The sequence below is a fragment of the Mauremys mutica genome, chromosome 21 (assembly GCF_020497125.1).
Source record: "Mauremys mutica isolate MM-2020 ecotype Southern chromosome 21, ASM2049712v1, whole genome shotgun sequence".
NCBI classification, from domain to species: domain Eukaryota; kingdom Metazoa; phylum Chordata; order Testudines; family Geoemydidae; genus Mauremys; species Mauremys mutica.
The window spans coordinates 7,261,462-7,280,388 of NC_059092.1; the positions used below are offsets into that span (position 1 = coordinate 7,261,462).

General features: G+C 51.9%; 1 protein-coding gene across 3 annotated transcripts in view; it reads left to right on the plus strand.

The window, feature by feature from the left end:
- Nucleotides 1–18,927, plus strand: part of MXRA8 (matrix remodeling associated 8) — a 52,717-nt gene that overhangs the window by 15,467 nt on the left and 18,323 nt on the right. Inside the window, exons 1-6 of one of the 3 annotated variants that reach the window (XM_044996514.1) lie at nucleotides 1,447–1,569; nucleotides 1,743–1,829; nucleotides 11,867–11,890; nucleotides 12,321–12,629; nucleotides 13,260–13,361; nucleotides 14,647–15,105. In XM_044996514.1, the coding sequence (XP_044852449.1) occupies nucleotides 1,781–1,829; nucleotides 11,867–11,890; nucleotides 12,321–12,629; nucleotides 13,260–13,361; nucleotides 14,647–15,105 (943 nt within the window). In that variant the 5' untranslated portion in view covers nucleotides 1,447–1,569; nucleotides 1,743–1,780. Of the gene's footprint in view, nucleotides 1–1,446; nucleotides 1,570–1,742; nucleotides 1,830–11,866; nucleotides 11,891–12,320; nucleotides 12,630–13,259; nucleotides 13,362–14,646; nucleotides 15,106–18,927 lie in introns of those variants that run through there. The other 2 variants (XM_044996513.1, XM_044996515.1) reach the window with 2 other exon arrangements.

Genomic DNA, 18,927 nt, shown 5'->3' on the forward strand with positions numbered 1-18,927 from the left:
TAAAAGGACACAGAACCCGCTGAGATGTTCAGCAGAGATGAAGCAAGAGTCTCCGCTCACCATGGAGGGTTTACGGATTTCAGGCCAAGGCCTTACTGTTACTTCTGACTGTTTTCATTTATTTTCCGCCCTTGAGAGTTAACAGACCAGGAGCTCTTGCATTCTGTTTCCCATACCAGCTGCATCTTTGACTCCACTGGCTCTCAGGCATCTTTTCTTGTCTCTAAGGGGTTGACATTCCACAGAGTAACAGTTACTCCTGGAGAATGGAAACCTTGCCTTGCAGTTTTAACATTGGATTTGAAAATATGTATGTTTGATTTTTTTTTTTAAATAGCTGTGTGAACTCGGGGAAGACTCGTCCGATTTCTGCAGGTAGCAGAATGCTGGAGAAACTAGCCGGCCAGATTTTCTTTTCAGGTGAAGAGGGAATTATCCACAGATAGTTCTCAGTTATTCCTCTCAATTGACTCTCTGCATACAAAACCTGCGTTGGTTTCACTGAAATCGATTTAGTTAAACTGCTGCCGCTTTCATATGTGGTCTTTCATATCAGTTTAAAACTGGTTCTATTGGTTTAGCATGAGGCTGTGCATTTACTGATGCAAGCTAAACTGCTCTGAGCCGGGTTTGAATGGACGTATATGTCCATGAACAACGTTGCACCGGTAACTGGACTGATATAAAATCACACTTTTCGTCACATTGGTACCACTTTATGTACAGACCTGGCCTAACATAACAATCTTTCTCATGAGCAGGAGCCCACTAAGAACTCTGCTTTTCCATCACTACCTGAGATCATTGCTGTATCATGGCCCTATTAGTCTCATAATGCAGAGGCAAGGGAAATCTTCAATGCAAAACAAAAATGTACTTCATAGGAAGGCATCTTCCTTTCCAGTGAAACCCTGAATGTGCCAGCTTACGAGCGGACCAAGGAAACAAAGACCAGTATGTTGGGCTTTCCAAGATCCACTGTACAAGGCGTCTGTTTTTTCTTTGAATAGAAATCAGTCAACCCGTGACATTGTTCCTTTCTTGTACATGGAGCTTGAATGTAGAGGTTCTCCGCTGGTTGTATCTCTCCTGTCTGTCATAGAAGAGAAGCTGGCACCAAAGGCTGGAGAGGGGTCCTGTCCATCAGGAGACATTTGGGGGGACAATTATAATCTAGTCTGTTTTGCCTCCACTCCCTGAACTCAAGTCAACGTTGTTTCCTAAGTCATCCTCTGAGACTTGTTTTTAAAGTAAAACCATGTGAGGGGAGACAGATCAAAAAACCACAAAGGTTCAAAAATCCTGTCCCTGGCAGACAGCTGGATGAGTGTCAAAAGAAAGGAACAGCTGGATCCAGTAAAAGCACAAGGAAAATTAGTTCCATACCCAGAAGGGAAGTAGGGGGAGGGGGCTGGGTTTTGCAGCGCAGCGCTGTGTGGGACCAGGGAAAGTCAGCAGATGAGACTTTGACTTGAAAGTCAGGGAGCAGAGCAGAAGGATCCAAGGGGGGAAGAGAGAGAGCTCGTGTTTTGGAGAAATTGAGCAGGAAGCTTTAAGGAAGGGAAGGAGGTGGAGAGAGTGTTTTGGAGGGGGCAGCGCAGAGGGGAGGTGGGGTGTTATAAATTGTAGGTGGAGTAATACTGCAAGAATTTGAGCTGCTGTCCCTGGCTCCCTGGCTGTACGGTGATGAGGTCATAGTGTTTTTGGGTTAAAAAAAACAACAACTTCAACTTGTTTTTCAGGAGAGAGAGAGAGAGAGAAACACACACAGGCTGAAGAAATGGAGCAAGTAGCAAAACTCCTTCTGTGGCAGCTTTTGCTTCTGCAAAGTAAGCTTCTAGCTGATCGGCATCAATGTTATGTGTCTTTCTTGCACCCCGAGAGAATGGGGGCTTGGAGTTTACCTGGGGGAGCCGGCTCTGTCAGTTCAGTGGCTTGGTTTAGATTCTTGTAGCTAGTTGTTTTTCTGGAGTGTGTGTGTGTGTGTGTGGCGGGGTGAGGGTAGGATGACCAGATGTCCTGATTTTATAGGGACAGTCCTGATTTTTGGGGTCTTTTTCTTATAAAGGCTCCTATTACCCCCCACCCGATTTTTCACACTTGCTGTCTGGTCACCCTAGGTCGGGGGAAAGGTTGGCTGGGGAAAAGGGATTTCTCTTGGCTTTTCTGGAGGAGGAATGTTTGGTGTGGAGTGGTTGATCAGAGGATGTTCTGGGTCGTTATCCATGTACTTTGGTTTGTTTTGCTGGGGTGCAGAAGGAAGGGAAGGAACATCGCCTGGGATTGCCCCAAAGCTTTGAGACGCTCTGAATCGTTTGCTCTTAGGTGACTTTGTGCTGTAAGGCAGGAGAAGGCAGTTGCTGTGGGCGGTAAGGGGGGGAATGCTAAAACTGTTTGGGTTGCCCAGGTAAAAACAGGATTCACCTGACATCCCGGGGGAGGGTGGAGATGGAGAAGGGGGAGGATGGTCGGGGCAGGAGGGTTATTATAGAAACGTGGCACTTTTTATGTTGTTTCCTGTGTTGCAAAATTTGGGCGGGGGGGGGGGAAATGGCAGATCCAATGCGCCGAGAAAGGGGGCCTCAGCTGGCTCTAATGAAGTGAAAAGACTTGTGGGTAAATAGCTGCCCCCCCAGAAGGAAGCAGCCCACGTCACACCACCCAAACCAGCCCCTTCGACGCCTCTGAGGAGAGGTGGGGGTGGGCAAGGCTGGCTCTCCCCGGGGCACAGGGCAGCTCGGTTTCTGAAGGACGACAGTGGAGCCCATCTGGGAAATGTGGGGTGCAAGCTCTTTTGGGGCTGTTCTATCCCCCAACTTCATAAACCCAAATAATCCCATTAGCCAGTGGCTGGGGTTCCCCCGCACCTGCCTTGCATAGCTCCTGCAGGTCACAGGTGAATTCAGGTTTTGTGCTCAGTCTGGTCCCTGGTGGATATTTTCCACCTCACCAAGCCATCCACAGTTGGCAGTGCCTCTGGGCGTGGTTCAGGACTGGCAGAGCAGGGAAGGCTGCCGGTGAGGACTGTGGGGCACGGGCAGAGCTGTGAGGGACTCAGCGCCGGAAGAGACGATCACGACAGGAGCAGTGGGAGAGCTGTGTGGGGATCCGTGACCGGAGCAGGAGGGGGGATGGTTTCATGTCATGCCTGAGAAGCACTGGCAGAACTGAGGGGACTGGAACCAGCTGGGTTGTTACCCTACACGATTCAGGTGCTTTGGCAGAGCTTGAGGCGCATGTGGGACAGGAACAGCAGGTTCTATTGCTGCTCATCAGCAGTAAGCAGCGTGGGGCTCAGACCTGCAGGTCAGGGTTGAGGGGTTCTAGCGGACACATTTGGGCGCAGTTTATGGGGGTAGGGGCAGGGTTGCGGCCCTGTCAGAGATCTTCCACTTCCAGGCTGACTTCACCAAATTCCCATGAAAATAAAGTTGGAAGCAAGGCGGGGAGAAATCCCGTTCCTTTAATCTTTGGTGAGATGCGGTTCTGATCTCCACCCTGGAGCGTTCATCCCTCGGGGAAAGGCCGGCTCCGTTCCGAATGGCTCTGCGTAGCGGGCCGCGGGCCAACACACTGCACACGAGGCTGAGACGTGTTTACAAAGCGAAGCACATAGCTGAGCTGTCTGGGAGAAGCAGGGCCTGTGTGCACAGCAGCCAAGATGGCGACGGGCAAATGCTGGCGGAGCTTCTCCTGGCTCCTCGTGCAGCCGGAGGACTTTTTTCTTTCTGCCGAGACGGCACATTTTTGTCTCTCTCCGGTCTGACAGGCATGTTCCCACTTGTGGGAAGGTGTTGGAATTGTTAGAGTCGGATGGCTGGGGAAGCTTTTGGGAGTCCCCAAAATCCCCTCCGAAAGCAAGAACAAAAATCTGCTGTTGAGAAATTAAATCCCAGGAGCCATTTTTTTTTTTAAAACGGGGACTTAAAAAAACACCAGTGCAAGGGCTGACTCAGCAATCAAGCGGCTGCCTGTGAGGGGATCTTCATTCAAGATCCAGCCTCGGTCTTTCAGTCCCAGGCCAGCAGGAGATAGGAGCAGCAGGGATGCAGTGTGGTTAGCCGTTAGGAAGCAAGCCCTTGCGTTACTCACTGATGCCCCCGCCTGGGTGACTTGAAAAGAGGGGCGTAGATCCGCCTCCCTCTGCTGTGTCAGCTGGCAAATAGAGCTATTCCCAGAACTAAGCTGAGCTGTTCGGTGTGGCTGTTGCTAGCACAGTGCCTGCAAGATAAACCATGATGGTCCCGTTGACACTGGGTCAGGCCCCCAAGGAGCCAGCGTGAAGTTGTTACCATTTTCCAAGAGCGTACCATTTTCCAAGAGCTTAAGTCAGTAGCAGCATCTGGTATGTTTGCACTGACATGAGAATAGCTCTAGAAAGGCCCTTAAAAGTGCTGACGCAGGGGTCGCGACGACGGAGAACGAGGAACTTGGTATTTTCACATGCTTCTTATTTTTAACTTTTTAAAAAAACTCCCGTTTTTGAGTAAGCTCCTCGTTCAAGGCCCGATCCACCGCCCACTCGCTCCAGCCGGACCGTGATGCTGCCCCCCCTCCCCAGCAAGAGGAGCGGCAGCTCCCTTTTTGTCAATGGAGGCTGGTTTAATGGCCAGTGCAGAGGTGTCACTTCCTTGGACGGAAGCTCAGGCATCTAGACAGCACCCCAGTGGTCTGTTAATGGTTAGAGCAGGGAGTGGGAGGCAGGATTCCCAGGATCTAGTCCTGGCTCTGTGATTGTCTGACTGTGTGATCTGGGGTAGGCTGAAATTTTCATAAGCGGCTGCTGATTTGGGGCGTGTCTGATTTCTTAGGCTACACCTAGGGGCTGATTCCGAGAGCTGCTGAGCACCCACAAGTCCTGCTGAAATCCCTGCACGCTACAGGTGCTCAGCCCTTCTGCAAATCAGGCCCAAGGGCACCCCAAAACCGAGGCACCTCAGATCAGTGTCCACTTTCAAAAGCGTTGGCCTGAACCTCTCCAGAGCTCAATTTCCTGAAGTGCAGATTAGAAGTGAAAGTGTCACCTGGCTCATGAAGGTGTCAGGCGGCACTTTGAAGCTGAAAGGACTATGGCCAAGATCACGAGTGCTATTGTTTAGAAGCTGGGATGCTGCAGAGCTTTGACACAGTGACGCTAAACAGGAGGAAAGGCTCTGAAGGACGACAGAGAATTCTTTCCCAAGTGTCTCCCTGGTGGGTCTTGCCCACATGCTCAGGGTCTAACTGAGCGCCATATCTGGGTTGAGAAGGAATTTCTTCCGGGTCCAATTGGCAGAGACCCTCGGGGCGGGGGAGGCTTTCACTTTCCTCTGCAGCGTGGCTCACGAGTCACGTGCAGGTTGAAACGAGTGTAAATGGTGAATTCTCTGTAACTTGACGTCTTTCAACCACGATTTAAGGACGTCAGCAACTCAGCCAGAGGTTCGGGGTCTGTTACAGGAGAGGGTGGGTGGGGTTCTGTGGCCTGCGATGTGCAGAAGGTCAGACAGATAATCACGCTGGTCCCTTCTGACCTTAAAGTCTATGAGACTCAGTGGCCTGGAAAACGGGCAATGAGATGGGCAAAGGAAAAGGGACTGAAAAAGAGATGGTCAGAGCTGAACTTACTCTAACTGAAAGGCCTTGTCTAGGGACACAGGCAGGCTGGGCCGGAGATGAGGTCCCTGCATTCAGAAGGACCTTCCTCCAGCCTGTATCAGCTGAACCCTTAGGAGGGAGAAGAGCATGGACAATTCCTGGTTGATCTCAGTTACCTTGGGAAGAGACAGTGCGAGTCAAGTATGCTGGGTGTAGATCACCCTAAGAAGGCTCGATTCTGCTGCCCTTACTCCTAGGGGGAGTCTCTTGCTTCTCAAGTGGCCCCATGGATTTCACCCCATGCTTGTCTTGTAAAGCACTGCTCTCTCTATACCTGATCCGGCACCTCCTGAAGTCAATAGCAAAGCTCCTACTGGCTTCAGCGGGGCCAGCCTCAGAACCAGTGTGAGTAAGGATGGCAGAATCGGGCCTTTGGGGGTGGGGGGGTTACCCGCTGTCACAGGACCCTGTAATGAACACACCCACTTACCAGCCAACAGCCCCATTCACGCTGCCTCCTGTGATGTTAGCCAGATTCCTGGCTCAGCCCTGCCGTTGCCTTTCGTCCTCTATTAGCCCTTCGTTGAACAGGATGCCGGGTGTTTTGATTAGCCCAGCTTCGGGCTCAGCCTCTCAGTCGGAGCGGCAGTCTCTCCTCGGCATCTCAGACACCTTCCGATGGAAGCCGTGGTGGTGTTCCGTGTGTAGGAAAGGGGAGAGGTGGTTTCCTACTTGGGTCACACCGAGGAGGTCACTCAGGACGTTCCTCAGAGTTTTGGGCTCTTGCTTCTTGTTTGCCCAGCTGCTTCTTGGCCTAGCTGAGAAGCTTGCCTTGGGATTATAGAAGCCAGAGCCTGGGTGTGTATTTTACAGGGAGAGCTTGAAATGTAGGCTGTTCCCCTCTTCTCATCCGGCGGAGCTCAAGATTTTGCCTTTCCTTGGAGCTTTCGTTGGACGGGCCAGCACAGTATCTCAGGAACTCAGTGGGAAGAACCCTGTGTTTGCCTCTAGAGTAGAAGAAAAGTTCGGGGCCACCATGTGAGCCAGTCTCCCTGGCGCCACTTGTGTCTGGAGCTGAGGATGGGGCTGGGGGATGTAGCTACAGGGGTCAGAGCAGTTGCCCTCCATTTTGGAAAGCGGAACCATGAACTGCAGCGAACGCAGTTTGGCCAAGGCTTGAGGTTGTGGTCCCAAAGCTTCGGCTCTCGTGTTTCTAGGCCTAATGGTTGCAGAGGGAAACCAGGGCAACCTGCCCTTCCCTTTCATCTCCTGGAGCCATCCGCCAGCGTGGCCCTGGACGTGGCGTTGACGGTGCTGTGAGTTGAGCAGGGGGCTCCTGGCTGCCCCTTGCCTCCGTCACACAAACTGTGTCAGTGTAAGGGGCCGTACGGCTGCCAGGAAGGGTCACTGACCTTTCTTCCAGCTGGTGCAATGCTTCTACAACACGTCCCCTTCCAATCCCGGGGGAGGGTGGCCGCAGTGCGGCTGTGCTCTGGCTGTCCCCAGCTGCCCCAATGGCTGCGTGGGGCCGGAGGCAGCTTAGGGCAGTGTCTCAGGCTGCTCTTACTTTGCTGGGTCCCAGGGCAGCCCCAAACCATGACCCAGAATCAGGGAGGTGCCACTTTTCTTTCATCCCATCTCCAGTCTCAGGCACATTGATGAATTGGGTCCCAGTAGCCCACGGGCATCCCTGATCTCACGCCCCTCCACTGTTCCCCCTGCGTCCTGCCCGATCGGCTCAACTCACTGCCTCCTTTGTCTCCTCCCACTCCTGGCTTCGCACCTCCTCTCACACTGCCCCCCCGACGTGGTTACTGCCTTGATCAAGGTGGGCAAAGCAGCCTCTTTCAGTACTGACAGGTGGGAGTCGGTGTCTCTGAGCCACGCACAGTCCAGGGTTTGTATCCCAGCCAGTCAGGATGAACAATAGAACCAAGAGCTCGAAGTATGTCCCTGGCAAAGCACAGACAGGTATTACACCTACTTTACAGATGGGTAAATTGAGGCACAGAGAAACACAGTGACTTGCCCATGTCCTACAACGAGTGGCAGAGCTGGGAAGAGAACTCAGGAGTCCGGACGTGCATTTGCCTAGTAACCACTAGCCTGGTGCCTCCCCTGTAAGGATCTGCTAGCAGTGGCTTTAACAGATGAATGAAAGGGAGGCCGGCAGGAGCCGTGTCAAGTTTTTCTCTCCTGGAAGCTGCTGCTCTGATGTTACAGATGATCACGCTCTGCAGCCTTGTTTCACAGAACAACCACGTTTTGCAATGTGGCGGAGGAACACACGTGGCCTGTTAATGAGCTCCAGCAGCCCATCCTGGCAATACGCCCCAGTGGATGGACAGGAGAGTCAGGGCTTGTGTGGTCCTGATCATGCCAGTAGGTAAAACCAGCATAATAACAGAATCCAGAACTGGGGGGAGAGGGGCTCTGCTATTCTTAGCTCAGGGACGATGCAGGCTGTGGAGTGGGGCACATGGAGGGTTTCCGGGTTTGGAAGGCTCAGCTGGATGGCTTTGTCAGATGTCCAGTTTCTGCAGTTTGCCTCCATGGTTTTTACATTAAGTTGTAAGGGGGAAAGGGAAAAATAAATGCTTTCCCACGGCTCTCCCACAAGAGGAGATTCTCGCAGCACCAAATCAATCCATTATTAAGTGAACAGCAAAACTAAAAAATTAATACAGCTCTACCTTGATATAACGCTGTCCTTGGGAGCCAAAAAATCTTGCCGCATGATAGGTGAAACCGTTTTATATTATACGTGCTTTGATCCACTGGAGTGTGCAGCCCCACCTCCCCGGAGCACTGCTTTACTGCGTTATATCCAAATTCGTGTTATATCAGGTGGTGTTATATTGAGGTAGCGGTGTACTTTGATCCATGTTTGCAAAGCATTTTGGGATCCTCAGAAGGAGAGTGCTATAGAAAGGCAAAGTATCATTTCCTTGTTGCCCCAAGCTAAATCTGAGCTTCCAGAAATGAAGGCCTGAGCATTATTGTTCTGCGCCAAGTGCTTTGTAAACCTCAAGAACAGGGATCGGAAAGGAAGGAATCACTTCACTGTTTGGGAATGTGTTGTCTCTTTCTTTTATACAAAGTGATACAGAGTCACCGGCGTTTCCCCACTGTATTCTCTTTGTAAAGCTGCAAATATAAATGCCGAAGAAAAGGCTTCCATCTGGAGTATCTCTGAATGGGGCTCTTGCATGGAAATGGCCATTCTCACACCATGTCATTGCCGGTGCTTTGCGAGAGGCAGAGAATAAGAGTGGTTTATTTTACTGAGCGTGTTCTCTGTGGGTGTGATTGAAGCAGCCCCATTCTGGAGTTAATTTATTCCCTGTTGCAAGAAATAAATTCCAGTCTTTGTCAGGGTGGCATTGTGCCCATGGCATTAGCAGGACAAAACAACTAATTATCTGGCTGTAACCCATTTGTGCTTAAATGGTTAACAGATGGTTTATGGAGATGAATGATGCCACTGTGTTGTGATACAGAACCATGCTTTCCACGCTGCCCACTGGACTTCCCATCCTATGCAACTAGCAGGAGGTACTGGGCTGTCCAAAGGGGGAAATGAAGACATTTGTTTATGTCCCTGGAAGTAGTTCTCACCGCATGGATCTGAGTTATGTGGGCTGGAGAGGCTAGCCTGGGGAAGCCAGGTGTGTGAGGGAGATGGAATGGGGATGCCCTGGATGTCAACAGGTGGTTTCTCTGACTAGTACTGGCAGCGAAGTGTGACAGGAGCGTGCAGGGGAACACACCTGAGTGCAGTGAGCTTGGCCAAAGGATTCGTGCTTTTCTGATCATCAGCTTTTTGCCTTTTATGAAACCCTGGAACTCAGTCAGTTGCATCAACTCCCGCATCGGTGCTGCTGCCCTTTCTCCTGAAGACTTGGACACCAAAGTCCTCTGTTTAGCCATAGGACAGGAAGAGTGGCAGTGCCGTCTTCCCCTCCACTCTACTCCGGCTCAGCTCTGACCTGGGACTTGAATCTCCATGTCCATTTAGTCCTTGGTCTCTGTTGGGACAGCAATCTGAATGCCCTCTAAGAAGGAACCGGAGTGAGATTACCAAACGCCGTTCACACAGGTAGCACAGAGCCGAGCAGGGTTCAGATAGATGATCTACAAGGGGAAGGTTCCATACCCCATTGCTAGTTCCATGAGCCATCCAGCGCCCCCTTGCTGCTACAGTCCATGGATGATCCCTGGAATCGCAATGGACCGTCATGGGGAGCCTGGTCCATGTGGCAGCAGCAGAGGTGCAATTATGCCTGGTCACCCTTTCTTACTAACCGTTTGTGGGAGAAAGGTGGAACTTTCTCTTCTAGATGTAAGGCTGGGTGTCTTCCTACAAGACCCCCAGGGCCCCTCCCCCTCCAAATGAACAGCTCTGAGGGCCTCGCCCTGGCTGACTATACACCAGGCCGAACAAAAGCCTCTATTATCTATTATATAACGGCAGCGTGGTCAGAAACACTGCCTAGCACCACGGGCGAACCAGCTGGAGCCAGTGGAGAGAGACCAAGGTGATGTTTGTATGCCGGTTCCATTATAAACACTCCATCTCAGCGAGAGAACACAGGGGGAGGGTGGGTATTTTGGTAATTCACTACAATTTCCCATCGATGGGCGTGCTCAGCCGCTGTCTCGTCTTACCCTGCACAGAGCCGGTCTGCGTTGTGAGTTGGTCGAAATGCCGGCAGCTGTCGGCCCCTTGTGTTCACAAACATCCCCCCTGTGGCTGCTGGTGGAGGAGCTGCCCCATCGGTAGCAGTGGTGGCAAATATTAGGGAGGAAAAAACCCTGAGGTAGACAAGGTCCTGTTTCCATTGTGTAAAGCCAGGCTTTGTGGTGTGAGGGCACAGGGATAGCCCCCGTCAGTATGTTCCCAGCCCTAATCACAGCTCCAAGCTACGAGGCTCAGCTGTAGCTTTCTCTGGGCTAAGCTGCGACTGAGAAGCAGTGTGTGACTGCAATCTGGCTGAAAGCACTGTTGTAACTGGCCCAGGATGGAAGGCACCCTACAGGCATCAGAAAGGCCAGTGATTTCCTGAGAACAGGACCCCTGACCACTGAGTTCCAAAAATGCTGGCCTCAGCCCTTTTAGCAACAGGAGAAACCCTTAGGGATGGCTAGCGGAGAATGTCTACACCGCCATCGGGACAGTGTGTGTAGACACACCTGAGCTAGCTCACTGAAAATAGCAGTGTGGCCACCTGGCCTGAGTCCGGACCTACCGTCCCAGTCCAGATTGTACACGAGCCGTGGCCACACTGCTATTTTAGCAAGATAACTCGATCAAAGCTAGCTCGGGTATGTCTACATGAGTTGCAGTCATGCCTCCCAGTTGCTGTGTAGACACACCCTTAAGGACAGGTTCAAATCCTGTCTGTAGGCTGCGCCCATTAGAAGACGTAAGCTACATACACGTTTAAGGCCTGATCTTGGGAGGAACTGGTGTGTTGTATTAAATGCTTAGTTGGTTTTTTTTTTTATCCTGGTGGCTCCCGAACAGAATTAAGATATTTACCGGGCGAGAAGCTGCATCTGTAGGACCAACTGAGGGGAAGTTAAATTGGGGTTATAAACTCCCCTCTAGCCCAACCAGCACATTAAAGGTCAATGCGAGGACTGGAAGAAATCCCTGTTTTTCTTCCGCTGACATGAATGGCCCGTTCATTTCAATGGGGGGGTTGGTGGGTACAGGGTTTGGCCTCTGAGAGTTACCACAAATACCAGGCCACTCATAGGTTTCCAATCCACTTAGCTCCTTTTTCTAATTATCACCTGGACCAGGGTACGAGTAAAGTTACCAGAAGAGAATCCCGATAATGAAAAAGATGGGAGGAGGGGCCAGCCAGATCGCTGGGGTTGAAGGTGGTGAAGAGAGTTAATTAGCATGGTAAACTACTGGGCCACAGTTTAATCTGGCGCCTCAGGTTATCTCTGCAAAGCCAAGACCAAATCCGACTCTATTTTGACCCCGTGTCTCCACCCGCTTCTCCAGCTTGCTTGTTTTTTTCATTCACTGGAAGTTCTTTGGGTCAGAGACTCTCATTTCTTATGCTTGTAATGGGCCTAGCACCGTGGGGCCCAGACGGGTTGTGAGGCCGTCAGCGCTAGCACAGTATAAATATTAAATAATCACAATGTTGAAGAAGAGCTGAAGGACGGAATAATAAAAATAAAGGAAAGATGCTTGCTGCTGGCTATGAATATATTTAATATTCGCTCATTTACTTTGTCAGTAACGTTATTTTCTCTTCTCCTTCGACAGGGTCTGTTGTTCATTTGTATTCAGGTAAGTGACACCCTTTTAATCTGTCCTGGCTTTAGGATCGTTAGAAGTATGGGCACTGACTAGGGTTGCCAACCCTCCCGGTATCGGGCTCGATCTCCCGGAGGCTACTAAAGCCAATCCGGGAAATTTTAGGCTGCTAAAAGTCCAGCAGTGCAGCAGGGCTAATGCAGGCTCCCTACCTGCCCTGGCCCCACACTGCTCCCAGAAGTGGCAACAAGTCAGGCAGCGACTCCTAGGAGGAGGCGTGGCCAAGGGGTCTCTACACACTGCCCCCGCCCCAAGCACCAACTCTGCACCTCCCATTGGCCAGGAGCCCCTGCCAGACATGCATAGATTCTAGAACATGCTGCCATGACCAACCTGCTGCTTTCATGCATCCTTCCCCACTTCATGCCCCATCAGTCCGGCCTCTCCCTCTCTCTGCCCACAGTCCCAGCTGACATGCTGAACCCCGAGAGCGTGGTGGTGTCGGTGTCGAATGTCAGCGCCGTGGCTGGATCCCAAACTGTCCTGACCTGCAAGAGTTTCCGCATGATCTGGACCCAGGACCGTCTGAATGACCGCCAGCGTGTGGTCCACTGGGACTTGTATAGCAACCAGGATGGCGATTACAAGGCGGAGAGGCTGTGTGACATGTACTCAGCTGGGGAGCAGCGGGTGTACAGCTCCTACAACCAAGGGAGGATAGCCATGCCTCAGAATGCATTTGCAGATGGCAACTTCTCACTGGTGATCAAAGGTATCAGGAGCCAAAGTGATCTCTCCTTCCATTGCTTCTAGAGAGCTGCAGCTCCATGCTCTTGTACTGAGATTTCCTATGGGGAAGGGAGGCTGATGTTATCTGAGACTCAGGAATTGCAGTGTTCTAACCACTGGTAAAGTAACCACCTTTTAAGAGAAATGTGCCTTGCAACCACTTTGAAAGTCTTAATCACGGTGTGTCAAGAGGAAGGATGGCCTTATGGGTAAAGCACTGGACTAGGTCTGGGTTCCAGTCCCAGCACTGTCATGAACTCCCTGTGTGGCCTTGGTTGAGTCACTTAATCACTCTGTGCCTCATTTTCCCCACCTGTAACGTGATAAGAATCCTGTCTTCCTCCCACTTTCTGTCTGTCTGGTCTATGCAGATTGTGAGCTCTCTGGGTCTCTCACAATGCCTCGCACAAGCTTGGCTGGGGCTGGTGTTACTGAAATGCCAAATAATAATTCAAACAAACAAGACTGAGCTCAAATGAGCATGTAACTGCAGAGAGAGGTTGGCCCTGTTTGTCTAAAGCTCCTCTGTACCGCCATGCCTGGGGGCGTGCTGCATAAACAACCGCAAACTATCGTCACCTTGCTCTTAAATGGTCTTTTTCTCCTGCGCTAGATGTTGCAGAGAGCGACCAAGGCACGTACTCCTGTAACCTCCACCATCACTACTGCCACTTGTACGAGACGGTGAAAATCCAGCTGGAGGTCACCGAGCAAGGTAAAGGCGCCTGCTGATGCAAACGATGGGGATCGGTCCCTCTGCGGAGGGCAGGTATTTCCCATGCCCAATACTTCGGGCCCCAGGCTGACAGCGAACTCTGGGCAGGGGGAGCCCTATGCTCATGTAGAGCCTTGTTGGTTTCACAGGTGTACTACCCAGCTTTGGTCAGGGAGACCCTGCTCCCACCCACTGCCTCACTGAAATCAGTGGGGGTTGGTGCAGAGGCGGAGCACCGTGCAGGATAGGATCACGGGTGCTGCACATGAATGTTGCTGCACCTCAGAAGACATCCGTGCTCACTGCAGCTTCTAGCAACCATGCAGCTGTGAGGTTTCATTCTCTTTGCCATTGGAGCCTTGCGGTGTCACAGCTCTCTGGGTTAGACCAGAGCAGGGGCTTCTAGGGACTGCCACCGACAGCACCACTTGGATGGAGACGCCGCTTGCTGTAGATGTTCCCCCTTGCCCGCTAGCTTCACCTCCATCTTGTCCAGGTTTAGCAGCCGGCTGGCTTTCCTGCAGGTCCCAGTCTCCTTAGCCCTGGGAAAGAGCCGAGGCTGCCCTGCCTGGCTGTGCTGCGAAAGAGGCGAAGGGCTGACTCGGTAACGGGTAACTCGTATAAGTGGGTGGTGGGATGGGAAGGAAGCAGCATCTTCTGCTTTCTGCTCTCGCTCCCTGAAAGTTTCTGTTCGTATAATAAAAACGCCCAGTCTGTCTGCAGGAGCCCCAGGCTGCTTTTCTGTTTTTTATTGCTCAGCATGAACAGCCTGCAAGCCGGTGATCCTGTAACTCCTCCAGTAATTAGGGCACTGGGAGCAGCAAAGCATTTCCTGCAAGGAGACTGCCTAAGACGCTTGGAGGATGGGAGCCAGGGTGTTGAAGATAAAGTCTGTTATCGCTATTCCATTCTCAGTCGTTGGAGAGAGCACGCTCTTCCTTCTTCGCAGACCTAGCCACGGACTCTCAGCTACCAGGGAGGAAGGATGGGCTTGCAGTTAAAGCCCTAAAGGGGGACCCAGGCGTCCTGCGTTCAATTCCTAGCCCTGGCACAGACTCTCTGTGTGAGGTTTGAGAGCCAGTCACTTCCCCTCCACGGGCCTCAGGTTGTGATGCACTTTGAGATCCTTGGAAAGCACTCTCGGTGGTTCCTAGCATAGGAAAGGCTGGTGTCCTTAGACAGCAGAGCTGCCAGGGGCATCGGGTATAATAAGGTGTGTGTGCTGGGTTGTTTCCAGATGTAGATGTGTATGTTTACCCAGCTGCCTCCTGTGTCCTCTCTGCAGCCAGGGAAGCGAAGAGGTACTGGGATGGCGAGAAGGCCGTGATCGTTGCCTTGCAGGACAGCACCGTGGTGCTCCCCTGCGTGAACCGGAACCAGATCTGGACGGAACGGCACAGCGAGGAGGAGCAGCAGGTGGTCCACTGGGACAGGCAGCCCCCGGGGGTCCCGCACGACCGGGCCGACCGCCTCATAGACCTGTACGCCTCCGGCGAGCGCCGCTCCTACGGGCCTCTCTTCATCCGGCAGAAGATGAACATCACCGAGACGGCCTTCGCCCTGGGCGACTTCTCGCTGCGGATTTCAGCCCTGGAGAACGCGGATGAGGGCACATACTCCTGCCACCTCCACCATCACTACTGCGGCCTCCACGAGCGCAGGATCTTCCGGGTCTCTGTGACGGAGCCAGTGAGAGAGAAGAAGGTGGTGAACCTCACTAACCCCAACAGCGTGCCACCTGTAGGTAGGTGACCCTCCGAGGGTGGGGGGGGTCCTTCCTCCCGGGAGGAGGTGAACAGCTGCAGCCCTGCTCTAGGGCTGAGCTAGGCCGGCTGAGAGGTGCTATGGAGCAGGCCTATGGGCCCTGCCCTCAGGGAACGCCTCCAGTTCCGGAGGGTTTTCTAGCAGGCAGAGATGGCTCTGCCCCCACACCGGCCCTGGGCTCAGGAGACACTCTGGGGCAGGCCGGAAGGAGGGAGGGGACGTGACCAAGGTGACTCTGCATCTCTGCAAAGCTCCGCAGAGGCCATTGATGCAACTTCGAGATGCTCTGAGAGCTTCTCCAGCCTGATCCAGGGTCCACACATGACCCTGCAGCCAGGAGTAGATGAGACTCAAACAGCGTCCCTTCTGTCCATGCAGGAATGAATCTGCCCCTATGTTCTGAGGGGTGGCTGGTGTCTTTGTGTGGGTGGTGGGTGCTCTGATTGCTTGAGGGGAAAAACATCTGCAAAGAGCAAACCCTGGGAACCTCTGGACAGGGCCTGCTCCTGCCTCCAGCTCGCACTGAAGTCAGTGGGAGTTAAAGATGCTCAGCACCTTTGCAGCTGATGGGTCTGATTCTTCTCTGCCTTGCATCTAGTGCCACTCTATTCACTGGTGCAAAGTGCATGTCCATGGTTACAATTCTGGTGTGGGAGCATTTCACACCCACTCTGAACAGGTGTCCATGCCAGGTGGTGGAGAATCAGGCCCCAAGACCCCCCCCCCTTTTTTTTTTTTTACCATATCTCGCATTTTCTTCTCTGGACGAGCTGCTCTCTGAAGCCTGTTCAAACCCTGAACCATTACACTCATCACAGGCAACTCCCCTTCCCCAGTTTAATAATTTTTTAGCCTTCCGGGTTATCGTTCTTTATTAACATTTTAAAATATTCATCATGGTTTAATATTTATTGGCTGCTTAATACTGAATTTAAACGTGCTTCATAAATCTTTCAGTAGCTCCACTCTGCTTCAGCAAGAGGCTTTTCCAAGCCACGGAGGCCTGCATCTCCCCGTTGGGCCACAGGTCGGCATCCAGAAAAGAGAGGCATTATCAAACAGAGATTGCCTGTGGGCTGAGTTTACGGAGAGGCTGGGACACAAATACACCTCTACCCCAATAAAACGCTGTTCTCGGGAGCCAAAAAATCTTACCGCGTTATAGGTGAAACTGTGTTAAGTCGAACTTGCTTTGATCCGCCGGAGCGTGCAGCCCCGCCCCCACCCCCAGAGCACTGCTTTACCGCATTATATCCGAATTCGTGTTATATCGGGCCGCGTTATATCGGGGTAGAAGTGTATTACTCTCTCTGCCTATGGCCTTTTGCTGCCGTCCCATGGCTTGGGGAGTCACGTTCAGCTGCCATTTTGCAGATCTACATTTCAATTTCAGGGAGGGTCCCCTAAGAATCCAGGTTTGCTCTTTCTTTGTGCAGTCAGTGAACTGGTAACCACCTGAACAGGAGGTGGACAAAACATGGGAGGAGCTAGAACCAATTGAATATAGACAGACTAGCTCACTGGTCATTCAATCCTGCATCAGGTCCCCAAAACGGCTCAAGCGGTACTGTCCCCTCTTGCCTTCTAGAGGAAATACCTAACTAATGTCCTGGCCAATTTGAAATAGCACTGAGAATGCCTCAGTATCCTGACTGCATTCTGATGTGGGGTAATTACATTCTGCCTCCTTGCATTGCCCCATGGCTTTCAATAGAGTACATATTCATTATTTGCACTTCAAAACTGTTGGCTTAGTATTGCTGTGGGCTGTCCCATAGCTGCTGTGTTTCACCCCAGCGATGGCTGCATTTCAGTGGTGGGGAAAGTGATCCCAGTGTAGTGAGTTTCAGTTTAATTGAGCCTATCAAGCACATTGGGAGAAAAGGTGCTGGATACGTGCAAGATAATATCAGTAGTCTGGGTCCTGCACCGGGGTTTGTCACTGGCAAAAAGAATGAAAGGATTAATTACTGCAATCAAAGAAGCAGTCTCAGGAGCCCTCTCTCCCCTTACACTAATTCAAATTTAAGCATCAAACTACTGTTCTTCCTGTGTTCAATGGTTTTTGTTTCTCCCTGGTAAACTTTTCCTGGAGGTTTTACTCTTTACATTTCATTGGAGTGCACAGGACTAAATAAAATAAAATAAAGCTACTATGTTCCATTAACTGAATGATAACAGTGTCTGCAGCTGGACTGACAAACGCAGTCTTGTAGGTCAGAGTGTGCTGGAGGAACTCAAGAGACAGTGAAGTCTAAGGACCAGCGCAGGGAAACTGGGAGTCAGGACACCTTGGTTCTCTTTCTGGCTGAGTCTCTGTGACTGGCTTTGTGACTTTGGACAAATCCAGTAGGGTCCAGTCCTGCACCGCGCACTCACACGAGGAGCAGGGTAATCGCTTGTGCCTGCACAGGATGGAGAGAACGTCTTGCAGCAGTGACATGAGCCATCATTGGTTGATCTTCATAAAGTGCTTTGAGATCCTCCGATGACGGGTGTTATTGAAGGGTACAGAGCCTGAACTGTGCCCCGTGTGCAAAGTATTAGTACAAGAAGGGAAGGAGCCTTCTGCCACTTTGGCAAACTGGGTCCTGATCCTGCGAATCTCCATAATGTTTACTCATGCGAGTAGTCCTCACTGGTCTCCTCTGGCCAACAGCAAAAAACGACACAGCTGAACATGTTCCCTTTGAAGTCAATGGCAAAACTTGCAGAGACTGCAGTGGGAGAAGGATCAGGCCCAGGATCCCCCCCCACACACACACACCTCATCTGAAGAACACATAAGCTGGATTTTTTCTGTTCAGAGCCTTTGCTAAACAGGTCCATGAGGGGCTGGCTGCAGTGCACTTGGGGCCCACGGATCTCAGCGGGGTTTGGATCAGGCCTCAGTGGGCCTCGGGTAAAGCAAAGCAAGTCGGTTCAGCTGCTAAGCTTTGCCCCCTTTGGGCCCCTGGGTGGTGAGTGCTCATCTGGCCTGCAAAGCGCCACGCTAAGAATTTGCTGAATCAAGGGGAATTTGAGAGAAGCTGGAATGTCTCGTGTGCCTGTTCCAAACCCATCGACACCATGCAGCACGCCGGAGCGGGTCCTGTTTCCATAGCAGCGGGAGTGGCCGTGACAGAACCTCCCCACTCCTTGCGCACCCCTGAACAAATCTTCCGGGAGAAACGAAAGAAAAGGAAAACGTCAGGGGATAACAGAACCAAAGCGCTGACCTTTCTCAAGGAACAGCTCCAGTTTCAGGCTTAGCTCCAAGGTTTGGAGCCATTTCCAGACAGGAAACTTCATCCTGCTGCAAATAGAAACCTGGGGCTGGATTCTGCTCTTGGTTGCACCCGCATAAATCTAGAGTGAAGCCACTGACTTTAGTGGAATGATTCTGAGGAGCTGAGAGAAGAATCCGGCCGTTATCTCAGTGACGGATTTACTGTAGCATAGGTCCACAGAGCTATGCTCAGTCCTCTGCTGGCCTGCAGAGCCTCAGCCGGTGCAAAGTGGTGTAGCTCTGTAGGCAAAGTGGTGTAGCAGGTGCAAAGTGGTGAAACTAGACCCATTTACACTAGCGCCAGGGATCTGACCCCCAGGGCTGCTCAGAGCGGGGGGGGGGCAAGTGGGGCAATTTGCCCCAGGCCCTGCAGGGGCCCCCACGAGAATATAATATTCTATAGTTTTGCAACTTTTTTTTACGGAAGGGGCCCCCAAAATCGCTTTGCCCCCGGCCCCCTGAATCCTCTGGGCGGCCCTGCTGACCCCTGGTATTTTGGTGGCAGGAATGTCGGGAGGCTGTTCCCTACTTAAT